Source organism: Xyrauchen texanus, unplaced genomic scaffold (genome assembly GCF_025860055.1).
Source record: "Xyrauchen texanus isolate HMW12.3.18 unplaced genomic scaffold, RBS_HiC_50CHRs HiC_scaffold_662, whole genome shotgun sequence".
Lineage (NCBI taxonomy): Eukaryota > Metazoa > Chordata > Actinopteri > Cypriniformes > Catostomidae > Xyrauchen > Xyrauchen texanus.
Window position 1 is genome coordinate 1,158 of NW_026266646.1, and position 23,511 is coordinate 24,668.

A 23,511-nucleotide genomic window follows, 5' to 3' on the forward strand; every position below is an offset into this window, starting at 1 on the left:
AGATTTAGACAAGAAAATGGTATGGTTTCTGAATAATTTGCAACACTCCAGTGTACCGTCTCTCTCTCTCTCTCTTAACGAAACATTTTAATCATTGCTCCACTGTCATTCCTATTGTCCGTTATGAATAAAAAAAATGTAAAATAAATAATTTAGCTGGTCTAGCCTTAAGCATGTAAAGTGTTTAAGGCAGCGTTGAGACAGGACAGCCCAGAAGCGCATGAAATCCGATTCTGGCTCGCAACCTCGTGCTCTCACATGCATAAACTACAGAGGACCGATGAGTGACAGTGAGCGCTGCACTGGAGAGGAGGGGTGACCGGGAGCTGTCTACTGTACGCTACAGTAATGAGATTATTCAACTCCTAAAGCTTCGTGTAAATAGTAGTCGTTGCGTTATTTCTCGCACACCGCACGCGCCCGCGTGCTCGCCCGTTCAGCTCGACCCCCGCCAAGAAAAGCGCCCCTTTTAATGACATTCTTTTTTTGGAAAGAAACTGCTCATTGGAACCTCCGTCACTCTTTGCGCACATGACTTTTCTGATGGAAGAGAGAACGACGGAGGTTACATTTGTTGCTGTTTGCTACTTTAGGGGCTCAAAAACTTTTAATCCCCGTGGCTGAGAGAAACACACCCCGCCGAACCATGGAGAACCAGACCGAATCGCAGAGCAGCACCGAGGACGTCCGTAAGAGCGGCTATCTGCGCAAGCAGAAATCAATGCACCGGCGGTACTTCGTGTTACGGACGGCCTCGGAGCGTGGCCCGGCTCGACTCGAATACTACGAAAGTGAGAAGAAATTTCGAGGTAAAACGCCCGTGCCCAAAAAGGCATTGGTGCTGGAGACGTGCTTCAACATCAACAAACGAGCCGACTCCAAGAATAAACACATGATCGTGCTTTACACGCGGGCTGAGAGCTTCGTCGTGGCGGCGGAGAATGAGACGGACCAGGAGGAATGGTACCAAGCCATGGTGGAACTTCAATGCAAGAGTAAGTCTGGAAAAAAACGGCACAAACAGAGATATTGCACCTTTGCAACAGAGTGGCGAAATGAGGTGTTAACCTATCATTTTGTTACACCAGCTGCACTTTCAGCTTCTTGCATGCAATTTCCACCCAATTTGAGTAGGTAAGAAATAAATGTGTGGTCGTGGAGCAGGCGCCACGTAATTTGATCAGGCATAACAATGCAGAACAGAGCACATGGGTACATCCAGAGGCACTACCCAATATTATTTAGGGTGTAGAGATGCTGGTGTTCTTTAAACAGCACAATGTTGTTATCCTTTCCAGCAAAGTAGATGTCCCCCCAAGTTGGGCAGATTGCTTTGGTGTTGAAGAACAGAAAGACTGTAACTGAAGTTTCTCCTTATCCACACTGCCACTCCTGTAGTGCGTGTTATCATGCATTCTCACTTGAGCTCAAACTTGTGCTAACAGTTCAGATGCACCTAGAGCTCCTTCAGCAACCTTTTTTTTTTTTTTTACATTACTTGAAATGTAAAGTTTTGGCTCTTAGCTCATATATTTAAGTCAATTGAACTTTAAAAAATAAAAATAAAAAAATCCACACAACTCAAACTATTTAGTAGAAAATTGAGGCTATGGGGGAAACCCACAATGCCTTGCACTTGAATTATTCAGTTATGTTTCCTTAGCAAAAGGTCACATGAATATATATATATAGGTTTTTAGCTCTTTTGTAGTAGCCTATTACTTATGTTGTTTTGTTGCAAATAGTTGTTTCGTGTGATGATGCCATTAAAGTGATCTGTGTCACTTTTAGTCAAGTTGGACCCTGTTAACTCTATCTCAATTCTCCTTGTGCATGTGCAACTGAAGAACTGGTGTCTATGCATTTCTGCAGAGAAATAAGGGTATGACCTACAATGATTTAATGATTGACCTACAATCTTCTATTTATAATCTTCCTTATTTAATATGTGTTAATGAATGCCCTAAAGTTGAGTCCAGGACTGCACTGGAAAGAGAAATTGGCCTGGGAAATATAAAATGTTGCGGCGCCGTTTGGTTTACTGTTCTTCATAACGCGGCGGCTCACTAGCTTATCGCGGCCCATACACCCCATTTTGCGGCTGACCCACCGGCCCGCTCTGTTCTCCCAATGGACAGTCGAGTAGGCAAGGATAGGCTATAGCTTGTTTGTTCGAGTAAGATGGAGATTTGTTTTGAGTTGGCGAGGATAGTCTATAGTTTGTTTGTTCGAGTAAGATGGACATTTGTTTGAGTAGGCGAGGATAGTCTATAGCATGTTTGTTCGATTAAGATGGACAGCTTGTTTGTTCGAGTAAGATGGACATTTGTTTGAGTAGGCGAGGATAGTCTATAGCATGTTTGTTCGATTAAGATGGACAGCTTGTTTGTTCGAGTAAGATGGACATTTGTTTGAGTAGGCGAGGATAGTCTATAGCATGTTTGTTCGATTAAGATGGACAGCTTGTTTGTTCGAGTAAGATGGACATTTGTTTGAGTAGGCGAGGATAGTCTATAGCATGTTTGTTCGATTAAGATGGACAGCTTGTTTGTTCAAGTAAGATGGACATTTGTTTGAGTAGGCGAGGATAGTCTGTAGCTTGTTTGTTCGAGTAAGATGGACATTTCTTTGAGTAGGCGAGGATAGTCTATAGCTTGTTTGATCGAGTAAGATGGACATTTGTTTGAGTAGGCGAGGATAGTCTATAGCTTGTTTGTTCGAGTAAGATGGACATTTGTTTGAGTAGGCGAGGATAGTCTATAGCTTGTTTGTTCGAGTAAGATGGACATTTGTTTCAGTAGGCGAGGATAGTCTATAGCTTGTTTGTTCGAGTAAGATGGACATTTGTTTCAGTAGGCTGAGGATAGTCTATAGCTTGTTTGTTCGAGTAAGATGGACATTTGTTTCAGTAGGCGAGGATAGTCTATAGCTTGTTTGTTCGAGTAAGATGGACATTTGTTTGAGTAGGCGAGGATAGTCTATAGCTTGTTTGTTCGAGTAAGATGGACATTTGTTTCAGTAGGCGAGGATAGTCTATAGCTTGTTTGTTCGAGTAAGATGGACATTTGTTTCAGTAGGCGAGGATAGTCTATAGCTTGTTTGTTCGAGTAAGATGGACATTTGTTTGAGTTGGCGAGGATAGTCTATAGCTTGTTTGTTCGAGTAAGATGGACATTTGTTTGAGTTGGCGAGGATAGTCTGTAGCTTGTTTGTTCGAGTAAGATGGACATTTGTTTGAGTTGGCGAGGATAGTCTATAGCTTGTTTGTTCGAGTAAGATGGACATTTGTTTGAGTTGGCGAGGATAGTCTATAGCTTGTTTGTTCGAGTAAGATGGACATTTGTTTGAGTTGGCGAGGATAGTCTATAGCTTGTTTGTTCGAGTAAGATGGACATTTGTTTGAGTTGGCGAGGATAGTCTGTAGCTTGTTTGTTCGAGTAAGATGGACATTTGTTTGAGTAGGCGAGGATAGTCTCTAGCTTGTTTGTTCAAGTAAGATGGACATTTGTTTGAGTAGGCGAGGATTGTCTGTAGCTTGTTTGTTCGAGTAAGATGGACATTTGTTTGAGTAGGCGAGGATAGTCTATAACTTGTTTGTTCGAGTAAGATTGACATTTGTTTGAGTTGGTGAGGATAGTCTATAGCTACTGATTATTGTTTGGGTGTATCCACACTGTAAAAAATGGAAACATGCAATTGTTATTCTTAAGAAGCTATTTATTGTTTTGCTGGTGTAACAGTATGTTGTCAAGTTGATTCAGACATATTAAATAATACTTATGTCTGAAATCAAGCCAGTTAATTTAGATTTTACCACATAAAACACTTTTTTAGGTTAACTACACTGTAAAAAAAATAAATAAATAAAATTGGGGTTAGGTAAGCTAAAATTGTCCCTCATGTGTTAACATCTAAATTAACCGGTTTTGTTTATTTTTGTTTAAATCAACCCTACAAATTAGGTTACACTAACTAATGTAGGCTAATGTTTTTTGCTTATATAAATAGATCCTTGAGGTAACAATTTTCAGTGGAAATTGTTTTTTTGTTTTTTTACACTAAAAGAGAACATAAAAAACATTTTGAAGATATAGATGATATGTTTGCAGCATTTCGGTCTTGTTCTGCATTCATGTCACCTCTTCAGAATAGCTAAGGTAATTAAGTAATCTCTTTTAATGCATCTTAAAGCTGTGAATTAAATCACACAGATACCTTACAAAATTAGTATTTTAGAAGATTCTGAATATTACATAAACTCTCAGAATAGACTGGACTGATGATGGCATGCAGCCTACCTACACTATAGAGTAAACATATGAAAAGGGCAGTGACTGTGAGTCCTACAGTAATTAAACAGGCCTGCATGTTCCTTGGCTTCAGTAGATACCACTAACCAACCCAACATGTGATGCAACCTTTGCAAACCAATATCAAGAGTCCAAGGTGCCATTACTTAGCCAGTGTTATATAATGAGGCCATAATGAAAGCACGACCATATGCCGTGCAATGTGTACTGTAATACTGTATGTCGCTGGAATAATAAAAAAAAATAACGAATTCAGAAAAATTTTGCACAGATTATGAAAATATTATTTTGCAAATCCTTAAGTGTTGAAAGTATTTTATTTAGCCTATATGAACATAATGCAGATGCTTGTTCAGCTTACATATGAGAAAGAGTGGGTGTGTTTGGAAGGGCAATGAGGGGGTTTGTGGTAGTGGGCAAAGGAGATGACACCTTAACAAGATCAGGCTAGAGATTACCCTCCAGTTGTCATCCATAAAACCACTAAATGAATAAGAAGCTAAACAAACCAACAATTTACTGATCGGCTGGTTAAACATTGTGACATCTGTCTTGCCCCCATAGTTATCTTGTTGCTTTCTGCTGAGATTGAAGTGTTGATGGGAAAGACAGCTGTGGGATGACCTGCGGGCATGTGGTCAATGCTCACTTTAACACACCTTAATTAGTTTACACTGTGTCCATGTTCTTTGCCGGCTTTAGGCTTGATGGTGATTGAGAAGATGTCCTGCTGTTCAAATTAAGTGGGGGATGAAATTTCATTTGGCACATTTGCTTTGATTCATTCATTCAGCATTAATTCAGTCTTGGGTTCAGCCTATTCATTTCAAGAGTTTGTTTCTTTCATTCATTCGTATACTTACATACATTATCAGGCATTAGGTTTTTGGATTATTAAACTAAAATAGTCTTGTAAGAATCCATTGGAGGATTGTGCTTTGATATTTATTACAACTGAGATTTAGCAGGTAATCATGAGTCATGACCTTGGGTTTATTTGATGAGCAGACACATTTGCTCCCTGAACAAGCAGGGTAAAAACCATTGCATTGTGGTAGGGGAGTTAAGTGATGCAAATAGTTGAATATTTTCCCTTTGACAAGGGTTTTGGACTTCAAACTGCCTATTTCATCAGTATATTCCAGCCTAACCACATACTGAACATAGAGACCACAGTCATTGAACCCATTAACTGTGGAAAAGCTTTAAAAACAATATATACAAAAATGCTGAACTTTAGGCTAGTTCAGGGGCTAAACTTGAAACATGCATTGAAGTGCAAGGCATAATAGAATGCTGTGATTGAACAATGACCACTGATGGTCATTGTTCAATCACATCATTCTATTATGTGAACGCCACATAATATATATACATTATTATATAGTTGCATATATTTTCTGCTAATAGAAAGATGATCCTGGGATATTCACCTGCATTTGAGGGCTGGTGTTGTGTGGATCTCTAGCACCAAATCTAATTGAACAAAATCCAAACAAGCTTTCTATGTTGAGTATTTGCACAGCTGCAAACAGTGAGGAGAAATGAGGATTGGGGAACTGTGTTTCTCACCTTTGGCAGAGGTAAACAGACATGGGCAGCATTTTCTTGTTATACGAATATACCTTGTTTTTTTCTTCTGTTTTTTACATGATTATAGAGGGATGTCTGGTATTATTTTAACATCATATGAGATTTTTACTTTAGACAATAAAAGGTTTATGAAATTAAAGTAAAATTATTTGTAAAGTCAATTGCATTAAAGCCACAACATGCATGAAGCCTATTCTGAGTTTTCATAAACCAAAATGTTTTAATGGGGGAAAAAAAAAAAAATCACCTTTGTGAGATGATAGCTGTTTTATTACTTTACAAAGCACCACCACATTGATGCTGCTGTCTCAAGGAGAATGCTGTGTATGTGTGTACAGTATTTGTCTGTGATTCTGGTCTGGCTCATGGCTGATGCTCAAAGGTTAAACTTCCAAAAGCTTCACTCATCTCCTTAATGTGCTGGTAATTATTGTCTCTGTGAGATCCTGGACAGATACACACACAGACACACACATACAAACACTTGGCCAACGGCACTGTGCTTGTTCTATTTTAACTGCTAAATCTAATGTAATGAAGCGGATCACTGAAGGCTTGAGTCTGCTGTACAGCTACTTACTATAGTTTAACCCTCATGTACCCTGTGTTACAACTTAATCTTGTCCTTAAACTCAGCATAAACCTGGCCAGATCCTGAAATGTAACCTGTTGATCTCAAAAATATCCAGTAGACTCATCAGTGGACTGTTTATAAAGACTAGCCCAGCAACAGCTCTCAGGGGTAAGACTGTCTAATGGGGTTATTACAAAGTAACTAACATGATAATAGAGAATATTTATAGTTAGTGGTGCATGCTAAGGCAAGTGTCACTATTACCAGAGGCACAAAAACCATATATGCAAGGTATGCAATGAATTGGGGTGCCATGTAAAGGGGGTTGCCAGCGGCTCACTAAAGAGGGTGCAATCGAAATCTGGGTTGGGAACAGTTTATGATCATACCTTACAGAACCATGCTTAAGTGGAAATGCTACTGGAACTGTTACTAACTACGTTCTGAACCATTCAGCTTGATGGTGGAAAAGCACTTGTTGAGACTTGGGGGTGGGCTCTTTTGGTTTGGATCAGTAAGCAACTACCCACAGCATACTAGCAGCCATCCAGCAGCACCCTAGCTACCACCAAGACCTCCCTAGAAACCACCTTGCAACACCCTAGCAATGCACAAGATTCAGAATTAGAGGCCGACCGATTAATCGGCCGGCCGATTAATCGGCCGATTTTTTTAAATTTTTTACATAATCGGCATCGGCCAATATCCACGCATATCAAGCCGATTATTAGGCAGGCGCATCTGTGGGCAGCCTAGTGTTGTTGTGGAACACGTGTTCGACGCACACTGCCCCTAGAGTCATTTTCCAGCAGAGTGAGCGGACCTCATCCAGTGCCTAAGGAAGGAGCTAAGTTCCTTGGAGAAAACAGTAAGGGTTAAATTTGTATAACTTCTTTAGATTTAATTAAAAACTTTTGATATTTTACTGCCAACTTCGAGAAAAAACACGACATGACGTTCGGCTACTTTGGATATTGATAGCGTAGTTGAAGTTGCATTATCACAGCAGAAGTGTTGCTATCATGTCACAATAAGCAAGCAAGAATTTTGCAATTACAGACAGTGAATCTGAGACTTTTATTTGTTCTGTTTGTGTGTCTTATATTTGAGAGGGTTGTCACTCAATGCAGAGAAGTAAGTAATAAAAATATACCAACGCAGTATAGGCTATTGAAGGACTGGCTTTGGTAAGCTCGGACGTTACCAGTTCTGCTGTCAGTAGGCCTACTGGAGAAATTAAGAAAATACATGTATTATTGCTATAAAGAGAAAGTTATTTTATCTCGCCAGCCATTTCTATGTATAATAATATGAAACCATTTGTCTGTGATGTAATTTAGCTATTCGCAGTCAGAGAGAGAGAGAGAGAGATCTCGCTCACGCGGTGCCACAGCGAGCACAAAACGAGCCCAACACGAGCCCAGCTAAATGAGTGACAGAACTAAACAACGTAGCCTGGTTTAGATCTGTGATTATTAGTCTGATTTTATTTTATATTTCGCCTTCCAAAGATTATAAAAAGAATATTTATACATAAGCCGCATTCTGTCTAGCACAACATCCTTCCCTTCACAGCGGTGCACTGACATTTCTCCCTAAAACTCAAACAGAATCAGCACGTTCGGTGATTGTTGTAAAATGGTACTGTTGCTAAATTGCGGGACGCGTTTAATAATAAAAAGAGCGCAAGAGATACCGTTCCCAAGGCGGCGCACGCTCCGAAACACACAGCAACGAGACAAGCAAATAGACTACTTTGGGTTTCATGCGTCTAAACGATCAACTATACACAAAAATATGTCAAAACGACCGGCTTGGAGATTCACTTAAACACAGTTTATGTCTTAAATGGACGTAGTTATGGAAATAGTTGGGAGAAAATATGCTGCATCAGGAGTCTATTAGATCTGAACTCGGTCTTAAAGGGGAAGCATCCTATTAAACATGTGACGATTGAGCCATTACTGCGAATCAAACAACAAAAGGCAAAGAGAAAATCACTTACAGCTCTTGAATGAATAACTTCTGCATTAATCTGCATTAATCTATCTATGATAAACTATGCAGTGTTATTTTACAATTGATTACTAGATTATTAGATTTCTTTTTAGACCACACCTGAACAGTAATGTTAGTAGACCTTCCTGAAATTAAATCACTGTGCCTATATAGCGTTTATCTTTGTGTTATATATATATATATATATATATATATAAAACAAAAAGAACCGTTAAGAATACCGTTAAAGTACCGGATCGATAAGCAGTATCGGTAAGATAGTAATACCATTAAAACCTTAACGATACCATCCCTAGTTATGCCTGTGCTTCTCTTGGATGCTCTGAATATTGGATTACGTGTCTGGATTGCCCCTTAATTAAAGCTGCATTTGGATTTCAACCTTCGTGTCTCGGAGCAGTTCGTAACACCTGCTTTGTTTATTTAATATATTTGTTATACATTATTTATACAATATGTTTTTACATTATACATTTTTAATTTTAAGTGTACAAGTGCAGATTGGTCAAGTGTTCAATAAATGTATTTGTTGAGAAATGTTGTCTATCTTAAGTAAATATTTGTGTTACATTTTATCTTTCAAATAAAAGGTTCAAATAAGAGGTTAAAAACAAGAGGTTAAAAACAAATATCGCCCAAAATAAATCGGCAGCATTAATCGGCCATCGGCCGACCCGGATTTCTAAAGATCGGCATCGGCCTGAAAAAACCAATATCGGTCGACCTCTATTCAGAATACCTCAGCAACCGCATAGCCACACCGTGGCAACTACCCAAAACACCCTCCCGTCATGGTGGCGAGTTTTGCACATGCAAACACCACTCTGATTTTGTCCAGAAATGTAAACATAGTTATATAACATTTATAATATTTATTTAATTAAAATCATTTAATCGTATTTTCTAGGAAAATCCTGCGTTAATCACAATAGTAGAAAAAAAAGCCAGTCGTGCTGCTTCATGGTAAACACTTCCAATCAGTGATACATAAACTGAACAAAAAGCAAATTAGCTTAGAGATTTAGCCAGATTTTGGCCTGAATTTCTCTCATTACACACACAATTTGTGCCAAAGCTGACTTAATTTTCTTGTTTCCTGATTTAATTAGGAGTGCCGTGAGAAGCACTTCTATTGTCTTGTTTTGTGGTTGATCTCTGAGGGCTGTGAGTCAGAGAAAGGTTGGTGGGTTATTTTTTCGTGAACAGAGAGATATATATTGAATATTGTATTCTAGAATGAGCCCTAAGAGAACTGATTCATGTAAAATAAAACAATTGCCTCTTAAACCAAGAAGAGTATTGGAAAGGACTGCAGTGCTCATGGCTTAACCCACAATGCAGTGCTTTCTTATAATCTGTTATGAGTGAAAATGGCTAGTTTGTAGAATTTTTAACACAAAACGAGCATACCCCTAAATAGTTAAGGGTTTACAGTGAATCAAAGAAGAAAATGGCCCCATAAAATATACATTTGTGTTTTGTCATAAAAAGCGATGTAAGCTACAACCTTGACATCCCTGCCTGAGAGAAAATTGTGCAAGACTTGAAGGGATAGTTCACCTCATAATTATAATTCTCATTATTTACTCCCCCTCATTTCTTCTCAAACTCATATGACTTTCTTCTACGGAACAAAACAAATATATTTTTTTTATGGATGTAGGCTATGAAATGTTTATGTTCATGTAGGTTCAAAACATTGAGCTCCAAAAGGACATAAAGGCAGTATAAAAGTAATCCATATGAATCCATGTCTTCTGAGGAGATATGATCTCTTTGGGTGAGAAATACACCAAAATTTAAGTCCATATTTACTATAAATCTTGAAATCCAGCCTGATTGGAACACAGTGCAGGCTTCAAGACAGATGTCAAGATTTTTTAGTAAATAAGGACTTCAACTTGGTTTGCTTCGCACCCGTATTGCTTCAGAAGTCATTTTGATTCTGCCTTTATGTCCCTTTTGGAGATTGAACATTTTGACCCCATTGACTTAAACACATCATACCTACATCCTTCAAAATATTGTATCTTGTGTTCTCCAGAGGAAAGGAAACAGAGTGAGTTTGAGATAGAATTAGGGTAAGCAAATGATAAGAGAGTGATAATTTTTTGGTGAACTATCCTTTAAAGGGATCATATCTGAAATCTGCACGTGTGTCGGTGTGCACATTGGTCAGTGTCTGTTGTGTTGACAGTGTAGACAGCAGACTCTTCCTCTCGCTTGTTACATATTTCATCTCTCCAGCTGTGGTTTGGCAAAGTGAGAACCACAAATACATTTCAATGTGGCACTGAAACTGAAAACCAAAGGATTGAATCTGGAAACTTTGCGATAACGCTGACCATGGTTTAACCATGCCAGCAGTTGTGTGTTTTTGTGTGTGTCTGTGAGAGTGTGCTGTGCTAACAGACAGCACATGTGTGAAAGGAACTCTATTAGAGATGTTTGTGTGTTTGTAGGGGACACATGTGCATTTACGTATGTGTGTGTTATTCTCCTGTTTGTGAAGAAAAGATGTTTTAAGGGGTGACTTGAGACAGACAGGGACACTTGCCTGCAAGTGGCTTTCATATGCACACATGCAGCTGTTTTTGCCACTCACTTTTACGTTCTGCTTTTCTTTTAACACCAGGACAATGAAAAGTCAGGACTGGACTTCTCAGATCACTGTGTGATCTCTACAAGTAAGCTAATAAAATAATTACAACTGAAAATTTCAAATCAAATCATTACACCTTCAAACATTACACTGCAAAAAGTCTTGTAAAAGGATGCATAAAAAGTGGTACTTTGGTTAGTAGCTGTGTAACAAGCGGGATTATCAGCTGGTTGTAATCGCAAAAACAAACCCTGACCAGGGTGGTCAGTGCCCCAACGCAATGCATCAAACAAACATATTTGTTTTCATTAATTGAACGTGTCACAATCATTTTGATAATTTTACCTTAATTTCAACTCTGTTTTCTACGTCATTAGATACATTTAAAGTGTCTGAAAAAGTTAAACGAACTTAAAAGTGCAAGCTGTAAATTTGGCACCCCTTTAACAGCAATTAAACTTAGGTAAACTAACTTTTACAGTGTAGTTTTTCCTTAATACTTAGTACTTGTCAAGTTTATACATACAAACATATTTTCCAGTATTTGTATATACCACATTATGCTCATAATTACAACTACATAAGGAATCACCCTCTCAAAAACCACAGCAAAATTGTCTTATATAAACCAAATTTTAATTCACAGAGAATTACATCTTCAAACGTTACACTGTAAAAAGTGGTAACCTGTAATAGTTACCTTTTAAGAACTATTTCTACCTGATCTAACCCTTAAAATGTTGTTGGTGTACCTAATGTATTCATGTTGGTGTTAAATAGTATTTTTGACTTGAGTCAAAAATATTTTCGATTAAATTTAGATGTTACCACATTTTTTTCAGTGTAGGTACATAATACACCATCTCAAACTCACAGTCAAATAGTCAAATATTCACCTACAAGTTTGTGGATATACAGTATATTTATTTATTTATTCATTTTTATTGATTATGCAGTGTCTGAAAACACTTATGTAACTGTGCCTGTTCCCCACTAGCCCCCTCTAACCCTCCCACCTCATCCCTCTGCTGGTGTAAGGTAACACACACATGCCGTCCTCCTCCTTCAAAATGCTAAATCTGAGCATGATGGCTGACATCTTCTTAAGCTACACTGCTCTGATCGACCCACTCCATTAAACACATTAAATGCAGTTTATGGTTCATAATAAATGAAGTGTGACTAATTTACTATGAAATTAGAATATGCTGAGTGATGGTTAACCAGACCCAAAACAATAAGCAGAAAATGATTTTATTGCTTTGAAGTTACCCTTCATGGTTTTATGCCATGTACTGTCACCGCTGACCTTGCCAAACATTACTGCATTGTTATTTGTGACCTACTTTCTTAGCATTTGGAGTTTGTGTGTGCTGAACAATTATCAGTGTTACAGAGTCTATTGGGCCTGTTTGTCAGTATCAGGACAGCTGAGAGTAGACTGATAATGTTCAGTAATCAAAAAAAGTTCTTACAGCCCCAATAAACAGATGATAACAGTATGTCTGTGTGTTGTATGTGTCTGTGTGAGTGCATCTGTGCCAGTTGTGGAAAATGCAGTGTGTGTGTGCGTGCGTGCGTGTGTGCGCACAAGAGAAATTCCACCATGGCGGGGAGACAGAACAGGGCAAGGGCTAATCGCATACTTAATCTGATCTTGAGCTAAGGTAGATTACTGCGTCATGCAGACTCGGTGGAAAACCAAGAGCACCGCTATTAGATTTAAATGAATATTCGGTTTTCTTTTCTGTGTATTAGGGGAAGGGTGTGAGTGTGTTTAATCTAAGTTTGCAGGTTCTCTGAATCTGTAGGTACATTTTATTAGTGTGTAGAAATAAGCATCTGTCATTTTTACAATAAATGTAACAAAGGTGAATTTTGTGTGGCACATTGAAAGTAGCAGCTATTTTCTTTCTCCCTGCTCTTAATGTGTTTGTCATAATCTCATGAATGCTTTAGTAAAATGTTGATTTATGCATGACTTCATGCTGCCATGTATTTAGAGACGTCATGCTAGTGCCCTCATAATCGTTGATGTGCTGTGAAATGCTTTTCTCATGAGATCAACCGGCAGTTGCTGTTGAGAGTAACATGTGCATCACCACCTATTCCTGTTAGAGCTGGTTAAAAATACTGATTTTCCAATACATCGCAATCTCGATACCTTTTGAACGATCTCGATACCAATTCTTAAATCCCAAGATCAATCTTTACTCTATGCATAATCCTCAATAATGCAAGTAAATCACTCACATATGCAAACAGGGACTAAAAGCATTTCAAGGAATGAAAAACTATATTGAAATTTTTGTTTTTTGCAGAACACAACAGAAAACAGGAACAAAGTGATTTTCAATTGTTCCAGAGTGAAAACTTTATTTTTAAATGCTGGTAACTGGTTATAACCGGTTAATTTTGTCATTTTTTTTTCATGAAACCAAAGGCCAAATGGTTTATCACAGTAAATGAAATTAAGAGCCTGTGAATTCAAATCGAATCGAATCTATAAATCCGTATCAATACCCAGCCCTAATTCCAGCACAGTCAACCTGTGCAAGTTGCAGCTAAAATATAGATCTCTGACCAGATTTGATTTATTTTTCATAATATCAAAGGGAGGGATTAGTTGAGGACAGAGAGCATGTTATGTTCTAAGATCAAATGTACAGGGACTACGGCCAGCTTATGTACTTGTGTAAAATAGATTTTATGTAAGTGCTAGTCATGAGCATGTTAAGCAGTCTTACAAAGAATGAGAGATGGTTGTGAAATGATATTCACTTTCTAAGAACTTGTTTTGCCCTCTTGAGTTTTGCTCTCTGCTTGTCTTATATTAGTGGTGGTTGCTAAGGCAAGCACTACACCTGTTTCAGACCGCACACCGAAGCAAAGCATGAGCAGCACTGAAACAACGCGTGTGGACAACTTGAGCAGCAAGCAACTCTTGATGTTTTATTTTGTATGTTCAAGCCTTTAACTTGTTGTATGCTGTAGTTTGAAATTATAAAACTGTATTTCTGCTTATAGGCCTATATAATGAAAATAATTTCATTTTGTTTTGGTGTAATTTTACATCTGACAATAGTGTTACATCCCAAAAAATATGTGCTGCTTATGTTCTGCTTTGGTGTGCGTAATGCTACAGGCGTTACGGTAATTTTTGTTCATATTAACATTGTGGCAGTGAGGTTTCGGTTACACTTTACAATAAGGTTCCATTTGTTAACACAAGTTAACAAAATTAGTTACCATTAACTAACAATGAGCAATACTTTTACAGCATTTATTTATCCTGGTTAATGTTCATTTAAACATATAGCCTACTAATACATTTTCAAAATCAAAGTTGTATTTGTTAACATTAGTTAATGCATTTTTTTTATTAACTAATATGAACAAAGATTAATAATGCTGTAAAAATATATTGTTAATAGTTTGTTCATGATACCTAATGCATTAACTAATGTTCAAGAATGGAACCTTATTGTAAAATGTTTTTTAAAATGTAGACTGGATGTATGAATGAAAGTAGATAGTAGGGTTGTGCCGATGGACGATATCATCGTCCATCGTGATGGCTGACCAACATCACGATGTAGGGCCACCATCGTGATGCCACGCCCCCTTTTGCGAGTCTTGCTAGTGTGACTCACTAATCCTAGTCTCTTCTATAGTTAACCTAAAAACTTTGCAGGGATTGCTCTGTATATTAAATTGAGAATATAACTAATGCATATATGCTATTTTAAATACTGTAGTATATGCCAGAGACGTGACGTGTTAGTCTGTGAAAATACCGTGTCAGGCAGGCTGCACAAGTATTGATCTTGACATTGTTAGCTTCTTGTCTTTTTTTTTTACATGTCTTACACTGTACATTTAGATTAAAATATTTTATGTTGTAGGCTACAAGAAAATAGCCTTTATTAATTAATTATTAGTAGTTGTAGTGTCTCAGAAAATCTTGCTCATTGTCACATAGCTCTTGTATACACTGAAGCGGCAGTTTAAGATAAACCCAGACCAGCGAACGTCAAATAACTTTTGTCTGGTTAATACTTTTAAAGAAAAATTTCCTTGGCTATAAATCCATAATGTCAAATCAAATGAAAGAAACAAGGTAAATATGAATAACACACATTTATTAAAACATAGAAGAACAACAAATAAAGAACAAGAAAACGGGAACAACACTCAGACCGTAACTCGGCATTAACATTTCACTTATAATTAGCAGCACAATTAACTTCAGCACAGGCTACAAAATAAATTATGTTATTGAAATATTGTAAAGTGGTCATATGAACTACACAAATGAACGTTTAAAAAATAATATGCAAAATCGAATAGCTCCGCAACGGATGGCGAAAAATGGGTAAAGAAGTCTAATATCTTTCACCATAGACCATGTTTAAATTTCGATGTTTCTGGCCAGAAATACCAACATATTCACTTTATCTGGTTTTAATAAGCTGCGGATTGGAGTAACTACACTACCCGCTGTGCTGAAGACCCGCTCTGATGGAGTACTGGTAGCACATATGCGCAGATATTTCCGTGCTAATCTTGCAATGAACGGAAACCTTTTGTCGTTCGTTTTCCACCAAGTCAGCGGGTCCTCTTCCCCATCATTGGCCATTTCCTGCAGGTACATGGTAATTTCTGCCTCGACCTTTTGCTCATCAGTGAGTAAAATAACGAAATTATAGTTTTTAAGTGGAAAATAGTATTTATGTAAAGAGATATATTAAAATACTGCGATGGACTGGCGACCTGTCCAGGGTGTCCCCCGCCTTTCGCCCAATGTTAGCTGGGATAGGCTCCAGCCCCCCACGACCCTGTACACAGGATAAGCGGTTGACGATGGATGGATGGATGGATATATTAAAATAAATAGTGCACAACCCTTCTTAAGTGAAAGCTAAAAAAAAAATGCTTTACGTGTCGTGCAACCTACTGATAAAGCACCGACGAGTCATTAGTTGGTTTAGTAAAATAACGAAATTATAATTTTTCATATAATTTTTGAAAATTAGATGAAATTATATACCCCCCACCGACGATATCATCGTCCATCGCGATGTTTTACTGTCAACATCGTCAACTGCCAATTTAGGGGACATCGCCCAACCCTAGTAGATAGTATGGATAGTCATTAAAAAGCAATGTGTGGTTTTGTCTCAGACTATATAATGCAGGCTACCAGCTTCAATTAAGTTCACACAAACATTCAGTAGGATCTACATCACATAAAATTAAACACACACTGAGCAGCACAAATACACACACATGGAGTGGGGCAAACCATCTTTGAATGAAATGGTTCATACATCCATTTAACTGAAAGAACAAAAGGAACATACACAATATCGTGACCACAACAGAAATATTCTGGAAGTGGTAACGGAAATGTTGTTCAGACAAGAGCAGGGTGTCCTTTTTTAAGCACGCTATGGTGCGCTTTTTGTACATATGGTTGTAATTGTTTCATTTGTGTTGGAAGTATTGCAATGATCAAATTTACAGTGAGACACTGGGTACAATGACTTGCTCCTATGTAGTACTTAAGTAAAATATTTCCAAATTATAGCATTTGAGCAAATGCACGCATTCTGACGTATCACGGACAGCATTGAAGCACCCCTCCTCACCTGTCAATCAACATATGCACTAAAACAAGAGCCTTTCAAAGTAAACGACCATCAGATAAGAAAATTTGAAAAAGTGAATACATATACAAGCACGAGAACGTCACGGATCTTCTTTAGTGTGTCTGAAATCAACATACAGGGACAAAGATGAAAAGCACACACACCTCAAGCTCAGTTAATACAAGTACAGTACTCCACTAAAATAATTGCTCAAAATGTTGAGTTTGTCCTCAGATTTCCACCAGCAGTTATTTTTTTTTTTTTTTTTTTGCAAACTGCAGCAGACTAAGAAAAGCCCCCAGATTTAAATAGCAAGTTCCTACAGGATTATGAACATCTTGTGTGTTTGCACAAAGTTTTTCCTATTAGGACTTATTGGAAGTCTTTGCCAGCACTTGTGTCTTTAACAGTGAACACCTCATCAATCTGTCAGCTGATTTGCACTCTGTAACTTGCTCTTATTAAACAGGTGCTTCAGGTCTTTCTGTAACTTACCTTTCAGACAACAAACTAAGGAATTGTTAAATGCTCATGCAGATGCACATAGCCTGCAGGAAAGTTGATGTGTTGAATATGGAATGATATCTCAGTAGGAAAAAAATCACTAAGTAATTTAAGGCACCTAAGCAATACCAGGTTAAGCTAATGGGACAGTAACTCAACACATTGTTCCCATACAGTGGTAACCAGTGGTTGTGCATTTCTGTTAGAAACCATCAAAGACTTCTATGATATTGGATAGATGTTTTCTTATCTTTATATCTGAATACCTGTACATCACAATAGATGTTTTCACAATGGTCTCTTATTTGCCCAGGGCCCCACACAAAGTATGCAAGGTAGTAACAGCAGGTGCAAATGTTCAAAACGCCAAGATCCTTGTAAGGGTGGTGTTGGGCTGAGAGGTCCCATGGGTGTTGTTCAGCAGTTTGCATATTTGGAACATACAGGTGGGAAGTTAAGTGTATGTTTTGGCTAAGCTTGTTGGTGCTCCTGACACAAACTACTTTTAAAAACTATTGGTTCTAGATTTTCTTTATAAACTAGTTTGGCTGACATAACAAGATACTTATTTTATTCAAATTTTAATATTTGGCCTTTTCATTATTGACAGTGATAGTTATGTGAAAAGGAAAGGAAATAATGTGGTAATGAGATCAGTAAATTATACAAGCTCATCACCTGCATTTGCACCACTGCTCAACGTGCACATGCAATAAACATGTCCCATAAGGCACAGTAAAGTGTCTGTGTATTTCCTTTCCAAGTAGAGTATTACAGTCATATTTGTTTTACTCTGCAAACTGAAGACCTCTAGTGCAACTCATAATTTTTATGTAGCTCTGTCATCAACACAGTGTAAATAATAATCTATGCACTCCTTGGGACATAGTGTACACATTGTGGAATATTGACTGTTGGCTGTTGACTTGCAGTGCATCTCATATCAGTAACAAGTGTTGGTTTGCAGTTCTATTAGCAATGACCCATTGACTTCAGGCTTTATCACCGACCTTTGTCCTCTTGCATCCACTTTGAGCAACAAACCACTTCTAGTTTAAAACTAAGCTTTATACTTACTCAGACATATCTATAATTAAATAAATCTGTTTTTGAAATGATCTTTTAGGTCACAAAATCATTGACACTCTTTGATCTATTGAGTGTTACAGGCTGAAAAACATGACATAACTGCTAATTCAGTCAGGACCACTTCAGTCAAAAACATACTTGACTTGACTACTTGGATGAATGCTTTTATTTACTTATATACAATTAAAGAAATCTGTTGGTGTTGGCGGTATGGCTCTGTTCTGGGAAAATTTTACGCAAATCCATGCGGCCATGCATGAACAGAGCAGGGAATGCAGCGAATAAAACCCCCCAGCTATAACAGAACAGATCCAGCAGAATTATTACAACATTGTTCAATTTTAAAACATTCTAACAGTGCCACTTGATACAATCTTGATTGCACAATAGATTAAATGAACACTTAAAAGAAATTCAAATGCTGTATATCAAGTTCATAAATCAAGTACAAGGTGCAAAATTGAATACAGAAAACAAGACAGATGTTGAGAAAACTAAAAGGCAAAGTTGCCACACAAGTAGTGGATCTTGGGATGGAGGAGAGTGTTAAGTCCAGCTTGCATTCATGCAATACAAAGGCAGCAAAGAATAAATGGTGGACTTCAATAAAACCACACTGATAAGTGTTTGAATTGCGATTTGTTAGATGCCATGATCAGCTGATTTGTTTTTTACTGTACATTAATTTGTTCTTACATAATGGAGCGTATTCAGTTTATGTTGTTCATTATAAAAAATTACAGAATCCTTTTTAGCTCATACTTAGATGCTTGTTTTCTCTCTCTTTACAGGTAAAGCACTATGTGACAGTGTGAATGGGGGAGACTATGGAGTACCAACTCCTGGTCCTGCCTTTAAGGAGGTCTGGCAGGTGAAGGTTTGGCCGAAAGGTCTGGGTCAAGCCAAGAACTTGGTTGGCATCTACCGGCTATGCCTAACTGAAAAGACAGTCAACTTTGTTAAGCTAAACTCTGATGCAGCTGCTGTTGTGCTCCAGCTAATGAATGTGAGACGTTGTGGTCACTCTGAAAACTTCTTCTTTGTGGAGGTGGGCCGCTCTGCAGTAACTGGCCCTGGAGAGTTTTGGATGCAAGTGGAAGATTCTGTGGTGGCACAGAATATGCATGAGACTTTGCTGGAAGCCATGAAGGCCTTGAGTGAGGAATTCCGCCAGCGCAGCAAGTCACAGTCAACTGCTGCAGGAGGCGGTGCCACTGCGTCAAATCCTATTAGTGTTCCATCCCGACGCCATCACCCCAACCCTCCACCCAGCCAGTTTGGATTCACAAGACGTCCACGAACTGAGCCACCTGGTAGTACAGGAGGAGGTGGAAATAGCAATAGCACCTCTCCAAATTCTCGGCACAGCTTTCCCCGAACTCGAGCATCCAGTGATGGTGGAAAAGTTGAAGACGGAGGTGATGCAGCAACAGGAGGGACTACATCCTGCTCAAGTCCCACCACCAATGGGTCATGTTCAAATACCCCTATATTGAGATCAACATCTGTTTGCGCTCCAACCCCAGTCAAGGCACAGCATGCTTTAATGAGATCCACCTCAACTCCAGCTTCTTCAGCTGCACCAATCCTGACTTCCAGCTCGGAATCTGATTTTTGTGGGATTGGAAATAGTAGTGGGTGTGGAAATGGTAGTGTGTACAGTCAAATACCCCTCGGACAGCCCTCTGTCTCTGGCTCATTCAGTGACTATGGATCCTCAGATGAATATGGCTCTAGCCCTGGTGAGCACTCTCTGCTTATCCCAACAGTGCAGACAGGGTCTGCAGTTAGCTCAGGTGGGCATTCCCTTGGGGAAGACGTGTCCAACTACATTCTTATGGCTCAAAGAGGGGCATCCAAACCCCAGTCAACACAACATACATTACCACAGACTAGGAGGGTTCTGAGACGATCTTCTAGCAGACAGTGTGAAGCGGAGCACAGGCTAATGAGCAAACGGGCCTCCCTCCCACCTATGGCTTTAGAGAGATTTGCACCACTTCATCGAGCTGGAGAGGGACCAGTTGAAAAGGATAATTATGCAATTATGACTTGCACCACCAGCCGAGAACCTTTTGGTTCAAGGCAGGATTCTGGAACAACAGCAAGTGGAACAGGGTACCTAGAAGTATCTGCTGAGCTCAAAGGTGATGCTGGTAGCAGTGGAACAGTTGGCCCTGCTGTCATTGGAGGAAGTAATGGCACTGTGGATAATGGATATATGTCCATGTTGCCAGGAGTGATAGCTCTCCCAGTATCCCTTTCTCACTCCCTCTCAGTAGCAGTTTCAGATCCAGACTCAAAGCCTGCGGATGACTATATGGCAATGACCCCCAATAACAGTATTTCACCCCCCCAGCAGATCTGTCCACCACCATCTGGCATAGATGGTTACATGATGATGTCTCCCAATAGTAGCTGTTCACCAGACCAACGAGGGGTGCCTACCCCCTGGGTTGGCAGTAGCAGCGCTGACAGCCGTACTGGCAGTGACTATATGAATATGTCACCTATTAGTGCCCGTTCTGCCAATAGTACCCCACCACCACAGGAGCCCCTCACATCATCTGACGCTTATCCTCAGCAGCCTCAACCCAAGATGGTATATTCTTACTATTCTCTACCACGCTCCTACAAACATAGTACTTCAACACATTTTGAGGAATTGCCAGGAAGAGGAAAGCATCTTGTTAATGGTGGTAGAGGTCTGGGTGGAGGTAGGGGGTTTAGTATTAGCAAGTCCAAGCATCAAGAATCCCCTATTGGCCAACATCTTTCCCTTTCCTCCATCTCATACTCTTCTAGCTCAGCCAGCAATGAAAACCTGGGTGAAAGCGAAGAAAAAGCTATCAAAGTAACAGGAGGAGCAGCAGAAGCTATTGCGAAGGATATTGAACAACTGCCCTTGCAACAAAGACAAGGGTCTAGGGGGGTAAAGCAAGGTCACCCTGGCAAAAGGAACCGACCTCTTAGCCTGTTTGTTGATATCTCAAAAGCCAACACTCTACCGAGGGTCCGTGAGACACCCCTTGCTCCTGAACCTAAAAGTCCTGGGGAGTATGTAAGCATTGAATTTAAGGGTGAGAGGAACATTAAGGTAGGAGACAATGGTATCAGAGGATTTCGGCAAGATGCTTCCCTTCCATCCAATGCCCACCTTCCCTCACCCAGGCCAACCTCTTGTGTTGATGGGTTCTTAACACTCTCCCATAGCTCCTCTACTCTGATCCCCCCATCAGCTGCATCTGAGTATGTTAACATGGAGCTGGGAGCCTCACCTTCCCCCTCTCCCATTTCACTAACAGCACTGGGGTTTCCCCCATTCCCCACCCCTCCTCTTACACCTGCTGCAGCCCTTAAAGCTTGTGATGATCATAGGTCAACACCCCTAAATGAGGACAAGGCAGAGGTTGAGAAAGGACATAAAAAAAACAGGCCGGTGTCAGTACAACTCTCTGAAAACTCACCCACATCATGTGGTGACTACACAAAGATGGCTTTTATCCTGGGCTCAGACAACACTTCAAGTTCTACATCACCCAAAGCCTCCATGAAAGATCAGCCAGAGTCAGTAATCCCAGCTCTAGCTTTGGGACTGGGGTTAGACTTTCCTCTCACCAAGGTCCTAAATCCAGACCTTGGAGCTAGGGTAATCCGAGCAGATCCTCAAGGTCGTCGACGCCATTGCTCTGAAACGTTTCAAGCCCCTTCCTCTCTGCCACCTTGCCCGTCAACATTATCTTCCTCTGCATTCCCTGAACACACCCAAACTATTGCCCGTCGAATTGGTTTTGATGGTATGCTATGGGGGAACAGTGGCTCAGCTGACATCTCATCTCAGTACATCAACCCTGGGGTACCCAACTTATCTACTTCACAGACATCCTCCATCGAGCAGGGCCTTAATTACATAGACTTGGACCTGGCTAACAAGGAGAGTCCCCATGCTGTCACAGAAGGGCAAGCAGCAGTCCACACACCTGCTGGCCGCCTCTTTTCTTCTGTGCTAGGTGGAGGAGCTGCAGGGGGTTCTGTAGGAACTGGAGGTTCAGTCAGTAGTACTTCAAGTCTGAACACGTATGCTAGCATTGACTTCTACAAGTCAGAAGAGCTAAGGACACACCAAGGCAGCAGCAGCAGTAAAGATAGTACAGGTAAGATAATATTTAATCTCAAATGGTATTAGTCTCAAACAGTATTAAATCCTGGATTTCCAGATTCGTACATCACAAGGTTGTTGCATATCTTCAACACAGCTGATTCTTCATCTTTTATAAGCACCTCATTATATTAACAACCATATTAAGGTGGCAGAATCATGTAATTGGTTTCTTTTTGTGTGTGTTTTTCTTTTAAACATATGTGTGGCTGCTTATAGGCTAACATCTCAGCTTTTCAGATGCTCCATTTTAGTCAATAACAGGTTGTGATAAAACTCTGTAAACAGGGCACAGTCTGTTCCATAACAAAACTTTATGAGGCCATGGTTCACTTTTGTTCTTTATTCATCTCCAACTGGTGCCTCTAGATACAGGAGCCACCTGTCTGCCTAGCATTACAATGGCAACAGTTCTGATCAGATGGCCATGGAAAGTTCCCTTTTGAAAATGTCATAACCATTGGTTTTGTCTGCCGCCTCTGTCATTACATGGGCTACTAAATTTGATTTACCCTTTTAAATGTATTTTAGAAATTTCCAGTGTTTATCTAAGACCCAAAACATTAAAGAGTTCTCAATATTTATGTATATAAAAGGCTTACAATTACAGGGTAAATGGCTGAATACAGACTTTTCTTTCTGTTTGAATTACAGTCTGTATAAATTTGAGTTCTGTATGGAAGTCTTTAAATGTACGTAAGGGTTTGTGGCTACATTTGTGTTTTAGTGATGGGATGTCACAAATTATCTTGATCTTTTGGGCAAATTGTGACAGAGATGGCAAATAAAAGTGCATGTGTTCTGTTTATGTTATCAAAAAAGTAATTTGAGTAATAACATACATCTTGCAGAGGTGTGGTTTCTCAGTTTTTTTTTTAATTGATCCAGATCTGAAAAAGGAGCCTGATCCTAAATCAGATTATTAGGAGTGCATAAATGGTCAGAAAGTTAAAGAAAAAGAGAGAGTGATATTGGCTTATTTTTGCAGCAATGTGTGGACGAGTAAGCTT

At 39.3% G+C, this 23,511-nt stretch overlaps 1 protein-coding gene across 1 annotated transcript; it reads left to right on the top strand.

Moving 5' to 3' along the window:
- Window positions 1-309: 309 nt before the first annotated feature.
- LOC127642508 (insulin receptor substrate 1-B-like) lies at window positions 310-22,528 on the top strand. Its single transcript, XM_052125138.1, has 2 exons — window positions 310-995; window positions 19,134-22,528. The coding sequence occupies exons 1-2, from the start codon at window positions 647-649 to the stop codon at window positions 22,526-22,528; spliced, it is 3,744 nt and encodes a 1,247-aa protein (XP_051981098.1). The 5' UTR covers window positions 310-646.
- The last annotated feature ends 983 nt before the right edge of the window (window positions 22,529-23,511 follow it).